The following is a 17,894-nucleotide window of genomic DNA, read 5'->3' as shown; positions in this document are numbered from 1 at the left end:
GTGCTGGGAGCCCCAACAAGATCTAACACACCGGGACACTGGGTTGGTTTGAGCTTGTACTACCAAAAGAGGCTCCTGCCTGAGAACCAGCAGATCACCGTCACCAAAGTACTCCTCCTCCAATTCGGAGTGATCTAAGGGGGTGACAGAAAGGCAGCAGGGCCACCAGAAGGGTCTAATGTGACCACTGCCTTCAGCAGGGCATGATTAACATGCATGGACTTAGTTGAATTGTCTACAGGCGCTATGGTGTACACCGCTCCAGCTTCGGCCAGTGCCCTCAGAACTCTATATGACACAGGATCATACAGATCTTGGATCTTACGACGATCTTGTGTACTGAAGTTCCGCAACCAAACCAACTGGCCTACTTTCAGAGGGTGGTCTCGAACATGCTGATCATAATTCCTCTTGCGACACTCGGCCGCACCCATTAACCTTTCCCCAGCCCCCTCAAAGGCTATCCGTAAGCGGGTCTGATGTTCCTGGATCCATTCATGGGTACCGCCACAGGAAGGATCTTGTACTCTACCTAGCAGGAAATCAACCGGGAGCCTGAGCTCTTGCCCAAACATCAACAGAAAAGGGGACTCCACAGTGGCCTGATGAGGGGTGGTATAAGAATACAGCACTTGTGGCAGACAGGAACTTCAGTCCCGCTTCCGAGACACCGGAAAGGTGCGCAACAAGTTGTGCAGGGTTCGATTAAAGCGTTCACACTGGCCATTACCAGCTGGATGGTACGGGGTGGTACGAGACTTCTCAATGCCATAGAGCCCACAGAGCTGCTGGATCAAAGAACTCTCAAAGTTGCGGCCCTGGTCCGAGTGTATACGAGCAGGAACACCAAACTTTGAGAATCATTCTGTCACCAAAACCTGAGCCACAGTGGAGGCTCTCTGGTCACGGGTGGGGACAGCAAGCGTATACTTGCTAAAAACATCAGTCATAACGAGGACATTTTCCAACCCGTTATAAGTCGGTTCTAACACTGTGAAATCCATAGCTACGATCTCTTTTGGCCTTGAAGCCAGAAAATGCCCCATGAAGCTGCGAGCAGCTGGCTGGGTGTCCTTAGCCACTTGGCACCTCTCGCAGGCCCAACACCATTGTGTGACTGCAGAGGACATACCTGGCCAGTAACACCACCGTCACAAAAGCTCTAATGTTCTTTCCACACCCTGATGACCATGGTCTTGGTGAACATTGGTCAACACCTCTTCCCTTAAGGAAGCTGGCAAAATTAGCTGGGACACAACCTCAAGGCCATCAGGGTGGAAGGCCTGGCGATAAAAGACCCCATCCCTTTCCATCAACCGGTCCCACTGGCGCAGCAATGCCAAGGCAGGCTGTGAGACTGCCTTTCGCTCCTCACCTTTGGGATGATTCCCTCTCCGCCAGAAGACCAGGGCCATCTGCCTGTTGCAAAACACAGAGATCTGAAGGTTTATATTCTGGCAAGGCAACAATAGCAGATTGAACTGCTTCAACTTGGTTCACTTGGGCATGCTGTAAGGAATCTGGGAGTAATGTACCAGAGACCACGGCCTCTAGTTCCTGTCTGCTGGGTTGGTGTTGACGGGACAGAGCATCTGCATTTCCATTACTCCTCCCTGAGTGATATTTGATTTCAAAATCGAAGGAGGCCAGCTGTGCTGCCCAACGTTGTTCGGTAGCACCGAGCTTTGCCGAGGACGGCTAAGGGGGTTGTTGTCTGTGAAGACAACACATTTGTGGCCCAGTAGGTACTCCCTAAACTTCTCGGTCATAGCTCCAGCTTCATGGAGCTGTAGTTTTGCATGTTGCGCTCAGTGGGCCTCAGACCTCGGCTGGCATAAGCCACTGGTCTAACCTTGTCTGACTGCTCCTGGGAGAGCACTGCCCCAAGTCCCCGCCCGTAGCTTGCATTTACCTCAAGAATGAATGGCAAAGTGAAGTCGGCATAAGCAAGCAAGTGCCTCAAAATTACACTGGCACTGCTCTGTCCAATGTCCCCTCACATACAGCTCTGCTCTTCTCTTTGACTTTGTGCCTCCCAGTTAAGCAACCAGCCTATGCAGCGGGGCCGCCAACTTGGCACACCCCTCCACAGAGCGGCGATAGTAACTGGCAAAACCAAGAAACGACCGCAGCTCCGGGATGGTGGTAGGTGGCGGCCAATTCGCCACTACCTGCACCTTACTGGGATCTGTGGAGACACCTTTGTCAGCAATGACATGGCCCAAGTAGCGCACTTCCTGTTGGAAAAATGCACATTTGCTAAGCTTTGCCTTCAGGCCTTGCTGCTGAAGCCTCCCCAGCACTACATCCAACCTCTCCAGATGCTGTTCGACGGTGGAAGAGAAAACCACAATGTCATCAAGATACAAAAGCAACGACTGGCACTGCTGGTCACCAAATATGCGTTGCATCAGCCTCTGAAAAGTGCTTGGAGTGTTGAAAAGCCCAAACGAAATATGAATCAACTCGAAGAGGCCAAATGGGGTGCAAAATGCCATTTTGGATCGATCCGCCTCAGAAACAGGGACCTGGTTATAGCCGCTGGCCAGATCCAAAGTGGAAAACCAGCGGGCATCCGTCAAGGCATCCAAGGACTCGTCAATACGAGGAAGAGGAAAAGCATCTTTCCTCGTTTTGTTGGTAAGTGGCCTGTAATCGACACACATATGCAGGCTCCCATCCTTTTTCTTTACCTTGCCTGAAATGTCCTGGGGAGCCTGCTCGCTGGCCTGGTGACACCGTTGCAATGCCTTCACAACAGGCTCTGGAGCCCTAAATGCTGAGGACAGATTGAACAAGGCCAAACCATGCTGGTCGAAGAGCTCTCTGTAGCACCTACAGATGATATTCATTCCCAAAACACCTGGGACGTGAAGTGACATATCACCGGGGGGGTCTTTAACCACCAGTACACCGCACCTTGCCATTGACTTACTACAAAGTTTAACATCCAACTCCAGGTAGCCTGCTCGGAGCTGCAGCCAATGGCAAGATGGGAGTTTCTCTCTACCCCATGGCTCAAAATGCTGGAGGAAAAAGCTCTATGTAACTGTAGACACCATGGATCCAGTGTCCACCAAGCAAGGGACATCAACTCCTCCCATAGTCACGTACAGATGTGGACAAGAGGAAAATCAACTTAGGAACTTCCTCCAAAACACTTGGGATAACCTCCGAGCCAGTGGCTGCCCCTCCCCCCCCCACCGAATTGTGACTCTGCAATTCGGCGGGCGCTACTTTTCCGCAGCCAGAAGATGACGCAGTTGCCTACTAGACTGTTGGTGGGCAGGCAGGAGAGGCTGAGTGTGAGGTGGGGCACGGATCCCCTCACACTCCCTAGCAAAGTGACCTGGTTGCTGACAGCGCCGACAAATAACAGGGCCCTTATAAGATGGCCGGTTGTGCGGCTGGGAATTTTGTAGGAGTGAAATGCTTTGAGTAAGCTGGTAAGATGGCGCCTTTGTCCAGCATGGCCACTGCTACGTCACATTTGTGTCGTTTTTATTTGTTTGTTTTTGTCTCTTTTATGGTCACATTAACCCTGCCTTTAAATTATTCTGTCACCGCTGCGCAGACATACGATTGTGTCACCCTGATGAACATTGGAGTGTATATGGAAGGACTCTGTAACAGCTGGGAGACTTATAGTCAAACTTTTCCACCTCCGTTGGTGTGTGTACCCAGTCTATTTGATTACCGATTTTTGTTTCGGGGCCGTGGAAATCCCAAGAAGAGACAAAGGAGAAGGGGTTGCAGAGCTGGCGTTCAGGTCAGGATGAGGCTGTCATCCTGGATTGGGGTGCCCAAGCTTCTTTGCCGGCGGCGGCCGCGGTGGTTGCTGCCGGTTTTCCCCCGGGATACAGGTGCTGGGGGCGCTCCCTTGCGGGGGACGCCTGCAGTTCACCCTGCCCATTCGACAAGATCCCCTTTGATCATCGTGGGACGGTGGTGGAGACGCGAAACTGCAGTTTGTGGCCGACCTGTCTGACCAGCGATTGACCGCATGGCACCACTGGAAACCTTGTGACTGTACCAGGTATTTGTGGCCACTACAACTTGCCATTAAGGAGACCGGCCTGCCATCATTGCTCCGTTTAGCCCTGCTTAATGCTCGTTCTATCACTAATAAGGCGCATGCCATCAATGATCTTTTCACTAAAGAAAAGATGGATTTTATGTTTCTTACAGAAACATGGCAGAGGGATAAGGAAGCTGTACATTTAAATGAGCTCTGCCCTGCAGGTTTCTCTGTGATTGGGACACCTCGAACGGCACGCAGAGGCGGCAGCCTTGCGGTTGTGTATCGTGACAGATTCTTATGCAGAGTAATCCACTCTGAAACTTTCACCTCTTTTGAATCACAGATGATTAAGGTCGGTTCTGGTAACATATTATTGTGTGCTAATTTACCGCCCTCCTGGTCCTGCAGGCATCTTTCTTACTGATTTTACTGATTTTTTAACCTCTATAATTAAGCTGGAGAAAGTTTTAATTATTGGAGATTTTAATCTTCATATTGACGATATGTCATGCATTGCAGCTACAGATCTCATATCCATTACTGACTTTTAATTTTACACAACATGTCTCAGGACCTACACACTTAAAGGTGCACACCCTGGACCTTGTTTTCTCTTTAGGTCTAGAGATAGTAAATGTGTGTGTGTGGAGGATGTACATGTGAGTGATCATAGTTGTGTTTTCTTCAACCTGAACTTACCTCGGGACCCCCCGCCTCTGAGAATGAAGGTTCAAAGGAGAGTTATTAACCAGGATGTTGCTGGGAAGTTTTCTATGTTGTTTGATCGATGCCGGCTAAAGAGTTGCAGTGATGCAAATGTGTATGTGTAGTCTTTTAATAGCCAATGTTTAGCAATTTTAGATGAAGTGGCTCCTATGAAATCAAACATGGTCTCTCTTAAAAAGCCCTGCCCCTGGATAAACACATCTATTCTGAGCTGTAGAAGTAAACGTCGGAAAATAGAGCGCTTATGGAAAACAACTAAACTTGAAGTTCACAGGCTTTATCTTAGGGAATTAACTACTTCCCTAAATGAACTTCTAAAAAGTGCTAGAACTAAATACTTCTCTCAGCTAATATCCTCAAATAAGAAAAACCCAAAATTCTTGTTTGACACCATTAAGTCAATTGTTTCACCATCTGTCTCTCCAATTGCGGTGCTTTCTTTGTCAAACAGTAATGTATTCCTTAACTTCTTTGTTGAGAAGATTAAAGATATCAGATCTAGTATTTTACTTTCTCCTGCTTGTATCAAAGCTTGTACTTTGGCGCTTTCTCATCCATGTTTCTCCTTTGAACTGGTGACATTACATGAGGTCGCCACTCTGCTAGATAAGTTGAAACCTTCTTGTTGTCACAGTGATGTTCTCCCAACTATGTTGTTTAAGCAGGTTTTTGATAGTATTGGCCCCTGTGTTGTAGAAATGATCAATACTTCTTTTAACTGGTGTGGTTCCTGACTTTTTTAAACAAGCTATTGTTGAACCTGTTCTTAAAAAACCCAGTTTAGACCCATTGCAACCTATGAATTATAGGCCTATATCAAAACTCCCTTTTATGGCTAAGATTCTAGAGAAAGTGGTAGCAGAGCAGCTTACTACTTTCTTACTACTTACTTAGAGATAAACAATATTTTTGATAAATATCAGTCAGGTTTCCGGAAAAAACATTCTACGGAAACTGCACTAGTTAAAGTTTCGAGTGATATTTTGATGTCAGCAGATTGTGAAAAGCATACAGTGTTAGTTTTATTGGACCTTACATCTGCCTTTGACACTATTGATCACAATATTTTGATTAATAAACTTCAGGATCTATTAGGCATATCTAGATCAGCATTAAAATGGTTTTCGTCTTACCTTACCGGTAGAAGTTTTAGTGTTTTTATAAATCAGATCATGTCAGACACTGCAGGTCTATCGAGTGGTGTTCCTCAGGGTTCTGTCCTGGGACCGATTCTTTTCCTTTTGTATATACTCCCTCTAGGACATATAATCGGCCAGTTTAAGGATGTTTCTTATCACTTGTATGCAGATGACATTCAGTTATAATGCTCTTTTAAGCCTACTGAGTTATATAAACTGTCATCCTTACTCAACTGTCTGAGTGGGATTAAGCAGTGGTTAAATGATAACTTTTTACTGCTGAACTCAGCTAAGACGGAAACACTAATCATTGCCCCTGAGCAGAGCATCTCTCAGATAAAACAGCATCTCGGTACCTTAGGCTCGTCTGTTCAGCCAAGTCTCAGGAGCTTAGGTGTTGTTTTTGATGCTGCCATGTCTCTGGAGAAACACTTGAAGCAACTTATTAAAAACTGTTTCTTTCAATTAAGGAACATTTCTAAGATAAGAGCCTTGGTGTCAAAGGCTGAATTGGAGATGATTATTCATGCATTTATTTCGTCTCGTTTAGACTATTGCAGTCTTTTAACTTGTCTTGATAAGAAAGATCTTTGTCGTCTCCAGACGGTCCAAAATTCCGCTGCTAGGCTCTTAACCCACACTAGTAAAAGGACACACATCACTCCGGTTTTAGCTTCACTTCATTGGTTACCAGTGAAATTTAGAATACACTTCAAAATTTTGGTTCTAACTTTTAGAGCCTTACAAGGTCAGGTGCCCCCATACATCTCTGACCTGATACAGCTGCATACGTTCTCACGTAGTCTGAGATCTAAAGGTCAGAGATTTTTAGTTGCCCCTCGTACACATTTTAAAACTAGAGGGGACCGTTTGTTTCAAGCTGTGGCACCTAGGCTGTGGAACGCATTGCCTCCTTGCGTACATTGTTTGGACTCAGTTACAAATTTTAAAACTGAGTTGAAAACTCTTCCTTTCAAAGAGCCGTTTAATTAGACTATAGTGTGGTTATGCCGGATTGTATGTGGTTTTCTGCTTATTTTGTTTATGTACTGTAATGTATAAATGTTGTGTATCCTTCCATTTGTTGTGAAGCACTTTGTGATTTTTAATCTGTGAAATGTGCTATACAAATAAATTTTACTTCAATTAAATTTTATTTATAGTATCAAAATCATAACAAGAGTTATCTCAAGACACTTTACAGATAGAGTAAGTCTAGACCACACTATAATTTACAAAGCCCCAACAATTACAACAATTACAGTAATTCCCTCAAGAGCAAGCAGTGCGACAGTGGCGAGGAAAAACGCCCTCTTGGGAAGAAACCTCGGACAGACCCAGGCTCTTGGTAGGCGGTGTCTGACGGGCCGGTTGGGGATATGATGAACAGTGGCGATAATAGTCAAATTAATAATTGAACAGTGACTTCAAATGGTAGTCGTAGTAGTTAATGTCATATGAGGGCGCTGCAGGGCGTTACAGGATGTAGCGTGGCCCAGCAGAGCATGGATGGACGTAATAGGAAGCAGCAGGGTTCAGCAGGAAGCAGCAGGGTTCAGCAGGAAGCAGCAGGGTTCAGCAGGAAGCAGCATGACATTGCAGGGCACCGCTGAGCTCAACAGGGAGTGATGGTGCCAACGTTCTCCAAGGAAATACGCTGGGGGAAAAAACATAAGGACTCCGGGGAGTAAACTCCCCAGAAGCTAGGATTAGTAACAAGCATTTCTGGGACGTGATGCACACAAATGGTAATAGAAAGGGAGAGGAGAGAGCAGCTCAGTGTGTCAAAGGAAGGAAGGAAGTCCCCCGTCAGTCTAAAACAGCATAACTAAGAGAGACAGGACATAAGGAGAGGTAGCCTGTTCGGGCTTTGAACTCTCCACTGCCAGATCGGGCTGTGCTGGCCTGCCTCCCTCTACTTTTGTTATATATTATTAATCTAACAATTATGAAGAGAAGCAGGTGGGCCAGTTAGGTGGACGCTGCAACTCCTCACTCCCTAACTATAAGCTCTATCAAATAGGAGAGTTTTAAGTTCATTCTTGAGTGAGGTGACAGTTTATGCCCTCCAAACCCAGATTGGGAGCTGGTTCCATAGGAGAGGAGCCTGATAACTGAAGGCTCTTGCACCCATTCTACTTTTAGAGACTCTAGGTACCACCAGTAACTCTGCATTCTGGGAGTGCAGTGCTCTAGTGGGACAATAAGGTATTAGGAGCTCTTCTAGATATGATGGTGCTTAACCATTTAGAGCTTCGTAGGTCAGGAGAAGGATTTTAAAATCAATCCTGTATTGTACAGGAAGCCAATGCAGAGAAGCTAATACAGGAGAAATATGATCTCCTTTCTTAGTTCTTGTGAGAACACACGCTGCAGCATTCTGGATCAGCTGGAGAGTCTTAGGGCGTTTTCACACATACCTCATTAGGTCCGGACTTTTGGACTTTTCAGTTTAGTCCGAACCAAAATTGCAGGTGTGAAAGGAAAAAGACCAAATTTTGGTCCGCTCAAAAGAGGTGGTCTCGGTCCAGACCAAACTGAACCATGGTCCGGTCCGTTTGCAGTATGAACACACTTTTTGGATGGTTCGGACTTTCGGACCTATTACAGGAAGTTAAGCAACTACGTACCATTGAAGAAGAAGAAAAAAAAAAAAAAAACCCCGCTACAACAAGAAAAAATGAGCCGTGGAAGTACATGGGCAGAGGAGGAGATTCGATATTTAATTTCAATTTGGTCAGACGAAAACATAAAAAGTCAATTAGAAAACACTCACAAAAATGCCAACATGTACAAATTTTTTTCTGAGCGGATGAAAGAGAGAGGGTATGAGCGAACGGCAGAGCAATGTCATCTAAAGGTGAAGAAACTGCGGCAACAGTACATAAAGGTACGCGATGCCATCAGAAAAAGCGGTGCGTCAACAAATGCAAAGGACACTTTTGCTTTCTACGACGAGATGGATACTATTCTTGGCACTCGTCCAACAAGCTCACCAATTAAGGTACTGGAGTCTTCCACATCCTCAAATGAAACTGCGTCCAGTGGGACTGAAAACACTTCAGAAAGTGGTGAGTAAGCTAGTACATGTGACTGTCAACATATTTTTAAGTCATTATTTCAACAAAATTGACACTATAGCCTACACTAAACAATATGAATTTAGGTAGGCTACATATGAAACGTTCAAAACAACGAATGAGCTATCTATTAATCATAATGATATATCTCGTATTATATTTTAGATTAGTGGCAATAGTAAGCTATTGGCTATCAATCTTATGCATACATTTATAATTCTGTTCTAAATTCTAAATATGTTCTAATTCATTTTGCAGGAGAAAACCCTGTTATCACCAATATAGAGGGAACTGAGCCAGGCAAAAAAACTCCTTGCAGTAGGAGAAAGAGGAGGGGCAAAGATACTGGAATGGAGATGTACAAGAGGTTTCAAGAAAACTTCAACCAAGCAGAAAGCCGTAGGCAAGAGAAAGAGGATGCCACTCTGGAAAGGTGGATGCTAAAAATGCAGGAGTCAGAGGAGAGGCGCTTCAGGATGCTAATGGAGCAGCAGGCAGCCACAAACACGATGTTCATGAATGTAATGCAGACATTCATGCAAGGAAACAACAAAAGCCAATCTCCACACAATGCAACATCCTGGAGTCCTATGCATCCACATCATCAACCTCATTCACCTCTTCCAGCTCCCAGTGACTGGGCTGCACGGCGGTCTCCACACCCAGCTACCCAGGCCCAACCTACAAACCCCTTTGCTCAGGCCCCATACACCCTGTATCAAAATGATAGTGGTGAACCAAGCAATGAAAACCAGCAATTTTTTCAGTTGTAATTTTTATTATTACCCAGCACTTTAATTGTTTTATGTTGTATTAGATGTTATATTTTAAGTCTGTTAGTGAGGTGCTGAAAAAATAATAACAGTTATGAAGAAAGTATATGAGCCATATTCTCATTGTTAATTTCTGAAAAGTTTGGTGCTAAAGTTCAGAAAAAAAGTGCAATGTTATTGTCAGGCTTGTGTTTTTTCAGAGTCTGACATGTTTGGTGCTAAGGTTTTGAAAGAAAAGTGTATTCTTTAAATACATGTCATTGTTGTTTTCATACAAAATGACAAAATATTTGACCAGTGTCAATAAATGTAATTGTTTTTCTATAACAAATTTGTTTTAACAAGTTTTAACGGTGTGTCATCTCCTTTTAATCAACCACATTTACATGTAATTACTGAACTTTTAATCCAAGCAATCTCTCTGTTTTACCTACAGAGTTAAAAAATGAGCACACAATGCATCCCTAATATTTGCCCAACCACCAATGACTGGGTCTTCAGGGTCTGGTCTCGGTCTTGCATCATTATTGTCTTCATTGCCAAGGTACTCTTCATTGTGGCTTTCACAGAAATTGTGAAGGATACAGCAGGCAAAGATAATGTCACTGATTAAAGTGACATGAACGTCGCATCTTTTTAATAGACACCGCCATCTTCCTTTCAGGCGTCCAAAAGCTCTCTCCACAGTCATTCTGGTTTGACTTAAGCGGTAGTTGAAAGCGGTTTGTTCTGGTGTTATCCCTCTGCCTTCCGGATATGCCTTCATTAGCCATGGTAGCAATGGATATGCGGCATCTCCTAGTATCATAAGGGGTACATCCACATCCTGAATGGTTTCTCGCCACCTTGGCATGAGTGTTCCATTCTGCCCTCGTTCGTAAGGGGAGGAGTTTGCGAATACATTGGCATCATGAACCCTCCCAGGTCAGCCAATGTTGACATCCCAAAACTTCATGCTGTTGTCCACAACACCTTGCAGGATTACGGAGTAGAAGCCTTTGCGGTTGTAGTAGTCAGCTGGGTTGTGAGGTGGTGCCCGAAAGCAAACATGAGTGCCATCCACAATGCCAGCATACTGTGGGAACCCCCATCTGTCGTTGAATCCTTTGACTATTTCTTCAAATTCTGCAGCTGAAGGTGTGTGTAGGTATTCTGGCTTTAGGGTGTCGTTGATGGCAGCAACAACTTGTTGGGTGAACATACAAGCACTCGACAATCCCACACCAAAGATTTGAGAGAGAGATCGGAGCTCGAGATTGGTGGCCAGCCTCCACAAGCATATAGCCACGCGCAACTCCACAGGCACTGCCTGGCGGTATGTTGTCTCCTGTCGCGTCAGCTTTGGACGAAGACTGTCACAGAGAATATGGAAGGTGGCTCTTCTCATTCTAAAATTGAGCAACCAATCTTTCTGTCCAGTTGTCACATACATGCTGCCACCAAGCATGACATCGTGGTTGGGCCCAGATATTCCTGTAAACGTAAATAAACACAAACACCATTATATTCAGACATTATTAGGCCCTATGTAATAATTAAAAAATAGCATCTAAATAAAATTCATATGCAAGAAGGCTGTGTTAATACAACAAGCAGGTAAATGCCTATTGTATTCACTGTTTGTTTCTAATAGCCTAATATGACATGGTGTAGACTTAAAACCTGTTTATAGGGCGCTTATGTTCATTACATTTTAACTGGTAAGTAGCTGATGATTGTCATACAATAAGGGAAAGGGTGGATAAAAGACATAGCCTGTCCCTATGGCTTTCCATTGCTTTAAGGCCTATATTCGTTATTTTTCAACTCTTTACTGTTTTGGATTACCCATGTAAAGTCATATTATCACTATCAGTCATTATCTTTTCCTGCCCTCTTTCCGTATCAGTCATTGTAATGGTAACACATACTGTCTATGGGTATCACTTACCTCACTGGTCTCTCCAGAAATGAAGTTGCCAAGTCTCACAGGATTGCTTGAGGTCTTCGCCTCCTTTCCTGTCGGCGTCGATATAGTTTTTGCACTACAAGAATGCACATTTCTCGCAAGTACTGTGCTTGTAGTTGGTGCTGCACTTGCAGTTGTTTCTGGCGTTGTTGCTGCTGGTAGTAATACCATAATAACGCGATCGGAATTTGCTCATTCATTTTCATTCACCCGGAAAAGACTACCCGCCAAAAAATGCCAAAATGACAACACGCAAATGTCAGACGTACGCCTGTCTACTCACCAATCAAAGGGAGACACAACACACGTACGTGGTGACGAAACGCCATAGGTATGTCATGGAAAGTACTTTAGTCCGCTAGCAAAATCATATGTGAAAACAAAACTTACCGGATCAAATGTATACAATGTAACAAAAACATGAACCGGTCCGGACTTTCATGTGTGAAAACGCCCTTAAGGGACTTATTTGAGCAACCTGACAGTAGGGAATTGCAATAGTCCATGGTAGTGCATGGACTAGTTTTTCAGCATTGTTTTGAGACAGGATATTCCTAATTTTGGCAATGTTACGAAGATGAAAAAAGGCTGTTCTTGAGGTTTGTTTTAGATGGGCGTTAAAGGATATATCCTGATCAAAAATAACCCCTAGATTTCTGACAGTAGTGCTGGAGGCCAGGGCAATACCATCCAGAGTAGCTATGTCTTTAGATAATGAGGTTCAGAGGGGTTTAGGGCCCAGCACAATAACTTCAGTTTTGTTAGAGTTTAACATCAGAAAATTATAGGTCATCCAGGATTTTATATCTTTAATGCAAAAATCAAAAATAACTCCTAGATTTCGGACAGCAGTGCTGGAGGCCAGGGTAATACCATCCAGAGTAACTATATCTTTCGAAAACAAAGTTCGGCGGTGCGTTGGTCCTATCACAATAACTTCAGTTTTGTCTGAGTTTAACATCAGGAAATTGTGGGTCATCCAGGATTTTATATCCTCAATGCACGCTTGAAGTTTAGCTAGCTGACTAGTTTCGTCTGGTTTGATTGACAAGTATAATTGGGTGTCATCCGCATAACAGTGAAAGTTAATTGAGTGTTTCCTAATAATATTACCTAGAGGAAGCATATATAAGGAGAATAGAATTGGTCCAAGCACTGAGCCTTGTGGAACGCCATGGTTAACTTTAGCGTACTTAGAGGATTTATCATTAACATTAACAAATTGAGATCAATCAGAGAAATAGGACTTAAACCAGCTTAGAGCAATTCCTTTAATGCCAACTAAGTGTTCCAATCTCTGCAACAGGATTGTATGGTCAATAGTGAGGCCCCCTTTTCGATACCAGGAGACTGGTAATAGGCTCCTGCTGAACGTGAGTATTGTGAACGTCACTTCCGTTTCCGCCTGACTTCCTGTTTCTTGTTGCAGACGACAACGGCAGACGCTTAACGTCTTGCGATTTAAAGTCCTCCACAACGAAATACAGTCACTAATTACACCGTTTAGCTGTATTTTAACCGGACCTGTCTGGCCGCAGTTTCTCCGTTGTTTGCAAAACTTTCCTCCGCTCCGTTAGCTAACGTCTAGGTATTTGTTGTGCTAACGGCTAGTTAGCCTGCCCGCTAGCGGGAGTTAAAGCGAACCACTCAGGATTTTGCCTCCTGGGAAATCTATTCAATATTTTGGTAGCAGTAACGGGCTATCCACAGCTTGCTAAACACAAGCAGGAGCATTGTATTTCGACTTGTGAAGGTTTTTAGGTTTTAGGAGAAGGCCTCCATCAACGTTGCTACTAGCTAAACTAGCAAGCTACACAATGCCCCCCCTCAGCTGTTCACCTGGCTGTGACTCGTGCCTCCTGTTCAGCCAGAAGATAGTGGAACTTGAAGCCAGAATATTGTCTCTCCACCAGATCAAGGCAAGTGAAGAGTTCCTTGACTCCATTATCATTGGAAGTTCCCCCCACACACACACTGACGGATGTTTTGATTCCACTGTGCCCTGCAATACTCTCGGTGGCGGTCAGGACAGCGCTCAGCCCCAGCCCAACCCATACAACTAGAAAACCGCTACAGCATCCTGATGAACGACGAGGAGTTCCCTTCTCTGCCACGTCCCCACGCTGCTCATCCTGGTCCATCCACACAGTTGACGCGCCCATTGAGGGCGGACTCTCCCCCCTCGGACTCATCAATCTCCACGTTGGTCATCAGAAGCTCCATGGTAAGGGACCTCCACATTCCCCCTTTACCTAGCGGTCCCTCCAAGGTCTACTGCTTCCCCGGTGCCAAGGTCCGTGACATCCAGCACAAACTTCCCGGCATCCTCGCCCGCCACGCCAAGGTCGACAACATCATCGTGCATGTGGGCACAAACGACATCAGAGAGAGACGGTCGATAGCACTCCAGGAAGACTTCACCACTCTCATCACCATCCTGATGGGCACAGGTAAGCGGATTGTCATCTCTGGGCCTCTACCTACCTACAGGAAGGGTGCGGAGAGATGGTCCAGACTGTTCTGGCTCCACACCTGGCTGGAACCACTCTGCACTTCCCTGAGCATTCCCTATGTCGACAACTTCAACTTGTTCTGGGAGATGCCCAACCTGCTGAAGCGTGATGGTCTCCACCCAAACCAACACGGAGCCAGGATGCTATCTGACAACATAATGACCACACTGACAGAAGGCAAGTATTGACATTATGTTGAAAATATCACAGATTCATGTCCCCCAGGTATTGATCCTGATAGCACTATACAAGTGGATGAATCTGAAAATGTTTTCTGTAGGATAACATGTAGTACTAGTATTATTCCAGTAACATGTAGTACTAGTACTATTCCAGTTATTATCAACAACAGACCACACAAAGTGGTGAATAGAGGGGCAATACTTAACAACCTAATTGGAATTAAAACTACCACTGCAATGATAGAAAAGGATAGGAAAATTAGATGTGGATTACTAAATATCAGATCTTTGTCTTCTAAAGCAGTACTCGTAAATGAATTGATATCTGATAATCAAATTGATCTATTCTGTCTTACTGAAACCTGGCTGGGCCATGAAGAATATGTTAGTCTAAATGAAGCCACCCCTCCCAGTCATATTAATACTCAAATTCCTAGAGGCTCAGGCCGAGGAGGGGGAGTTGCAGCCATATTTGATTCAAGCCTGTTAATTAACCCTAAACCCAAACTAAATTATAACTCTTTCGAAAGCCTTGTTCTTAATCTTCAACATCCAACACGGAAATCAGTACAGCCAATTATATTTGTTGTTGTCTACCGAGCTCCAGGTCCGTATTCTGAATTTTTATCTGAATTCTCAGAGTTTTTATCATGTGTAGTCCTTAAATCAGACAAAGTACTTATTGTAGGTGATTTTAATATCCATGTGGACGTTGACAGCAATAGCCTTACTACTGCTTTCAACTCATTACTGGATTTAAATCGGTTTCAGTCAGAGTGTGCACAAGGCGACGCACTGTTTTAACCACACCCTCGACCTTGTGCTGGCATATGGTATTGAAATTGATGATTTAATAATATTTCCGCAGAATCTGGTATTATCAGATCATTTTTTAATTACTTTTGAATTCTTGTTACCTGACCATACTAAACCAGATAGCAGCTTCTAGACTAGATGCCTATCTGACAGTGCTATAGCTAAATTTAAGGAAAATATTCCTACAGCATTCCAGTCTATGTTGTGCCTTAACATAACAGAGGACCTCTATGTTAACCTCAGTCCCTCTCAAATTGATACATTTGTAGACGGTGCTACAACTTGCCTACGGACGACCTTAGACTCTGTCGCTCCTCTCACAAAGAAGACGATAAAGCAAAGGAAATTAGCTCCTTGGTATAACTCCCAAACTCGCAAATTAAAACAAATCTCACGAAACATCGAAAGTAAGTGGCACTCCACCAAAGTGGAGGAATCCCATTTGGAATGGCAAGACAGTCTGAAAACCTATAGGAAGGCCCTAAGAAAGGCCAGATCAGACTATTACTCATCATTAATAGAAGAAAACAAGAACAACCCAAGGTTTCTTTTCAGCACTGTAGCCAGGCTGACAGATAGTCACAGCTCTACTGAGCCATCTATTCCTCTAGCTCTGAGTAGTGATGACTTCATGAGCTTCTTTGATGATAAAATTATAACAATTAGAGATAAAATTCATCATCTTTTGCCCTTAACTTCTAACAGTTCATCTTTAAATGCAGGACCGCTAGAAAGAACGACGACTCCCGACATATACTTGGACTGCTTTTATCCTATAGACCTTCAACAATTAATGTTAAAGATATCCTCAGCTAAGCCGTCTACCTGTCTCTTAGACCCCATCCCAACGAGGCTACTCAAAGAAGCATTACCCGTGGTAAACACTTCATTATTAGATATGATCAATATGTCCTTACTAACAGGTTATGTACCGCAGTCATTTAAAATTGCTGTGATAAAACCTCTCCTGAAAAAACCCACCCTAGATCCTGAGGTCTTAGCAAACTATAGACCTATATCTAACCTTCCCTTTCTATCCAAGATCCTTGAGAAGGTGGTTGCTAATCAGTTATGTGATTTTCTACATAGCAACAGTCTATTTGATGATTTTCAATCAGGATTTAGAAAGAATCATAGCACAGAGACGGCACTGGTGAAAATTACTAACGACCTTCTAACTGCTGCAGACAAAGGATTTGTCTCCATTCTTGTTCTACTAGATCTTAGTGCTGCATTTGACACTATTGACCATACCATCCTGTTACAGAGACTGGAACACTTAGTTGGCATTAAAGGAATCGCACTAAGCTGGTTTAAGTCCTATTTCTCTGAACGATCCCAATTTGTTAATGTTAATGATAAACCCTCCAAGCACGCTAAAGTTAGCCATGGCGTTCCTCAAGGCTCAGTGCTTGGACCAATTCTATTTTCCTTATATATGCTTCCTCTAGGTAATATTATTAGGAAACACTCAATTAACTATCACTGTTACGCAGACGATACCCAATTATATCTGTCAATTAAGCCAGATGAAAATGGTCAGTTAGCAAGACTTCAAACGTGTATTGAGGATATAAAATCCTGGATGACCCACAATTTCCTGATGTTAAACTCAGACAAAACTGAAGTTTTTGTGATAGGACCAACGCACCGCCAAACTTCATTTTCGAAAGATATAGTTACTCTGGATGGTATTACCCTGGCCTCCAGCACTGCTGTCCGAAATCTAGGAGTTATTTTTGATCAGGATATATCCTTCAACGCCCACTTAAAACAAACCTCAAGAATAGCCTTTTTCCATCTTCGTAACATTGCCAAAATTAGGAATATCCTGTCTCAAAACGATGCTGAAAAACTAGTCCATGCATTCGTTACTTCTAGACTAGATTACTGCAATTCCTTATTATCAGGTTGCCCAAATAAGTCCATTAAGACTCTCCAACTGATCCAGAATGCTGCAGCACGTGTTCTGACGAGAACTAAGAGAAGAGATCATATTTCTCCTGTATTAGCTTCTCTGCATTGGCTTCCAGTGAAATATAGGATCTAATTTAAAATCCTCCTCCTGACTTACAAAGCTCTAAATGGTCAAGCACCATCATACTTAGAAGAGCTCATAGTACCTTATTGTCCCACACTGTAAAAAAAAAATTGTTGACTCAACTTAAAAATATGTGTAACCTGGTTGCCTTGAAATTATAAGTTGATTGGAAATCAGATATTAAGTTGGCACAAAGAGGCTATTCAGTTCTCTCAACTTAATGTTGCAAGTTCACTGTACTAATAACATGTTCAGTCAACTAAGGTTTATTTGTAAACACAACATTCAATTTAGTGGATCCAACTTCTAATTATGCATTATATGAACTAATGATTGTGTGGAGTCAACTCCAATCTACATCAATTCAACAACTTTATGTAGTGGGGCTAATGTGCATTTTCAAGTTGTCTTGACTAAGCTTTGTATTTGTGTTGACTTTATTATGTGTGTTGTATTAACATATCAAGTAAGTTGACTCGGTTGCCTTGAAAATCTAAGTTCTACCAACTTTTTTTTTTAAGTTTACACAACACAAGAATGTGAGTCAAGATTAACAAAAACATTTATTTCACACATTCAAGTGTTTCATACAATATAAAACAATGGTAAGACACAGCATCAACATTTTTTTCCTTATCCACTCTGTTAAATATCT

General features: G+C 43.4%; 1 protein-coding gene across 1 annotated transcript; it reads left to right on the top strand.

Annotated features, from left to right (window-relative positions):
• Positions 1–8,643: 8,643 nt before the first annotated feature.
• LOC114567807 (uncharacterized) lies at positions 8,644–9,739 on the top strand. The gene is made up of 2 exons (XM_028596912.1): positions 8,644–8,957; positions 9,225–9,739. The coding sequence occupies exons 1-2, from the start codon at positions 8,675–8,677 to the stop codon at positions 9,737–9,739; spliced, it is 798 nt and encodes a 265-aa protein (XP_028452713.1). The 5' UTR covers positions 8,644–8,674.
• The last annotated feature ends 8,155 nt before the right edge of the window (positions 9,740–17,894 follow it).

The sequence above is a fragment of the Perca flavescens genome, chromosome 14 (assembly GCF_004354835.1).
Source record: "Perca flavescens isolate YP-PL-M2 chromosome 14, PFLA_1.0, whole genome shotgun sequence".
NCBI lineage: Eukaryota > Metazoa > Chordata > Actinopteri > Perciformes > Percidae > Perca > Perca flavescens.
Note: the sequence above shows the minus strand (reverse complement) of the source record. Positions and strands in the feature narration are given on the sequence as shown.

Bases quoted from the DNA above. Each gene is read 5' to 3' on its own strand.
- LOC114567807 (XM_028596912.1), top strand. From the start codon at position 8,675: ATGTACAAATTTTTTTCTGAGCGGATGAAAGAGAGAGGGTATGAGCGA. The intron at 8,958-9,224 runs GTGAGTAAGCTA...TTCATTTTGCAG, and splicing joins TGAAAACACTTCAGAAAGTG to GAGAAAACCCTGTTATCACC.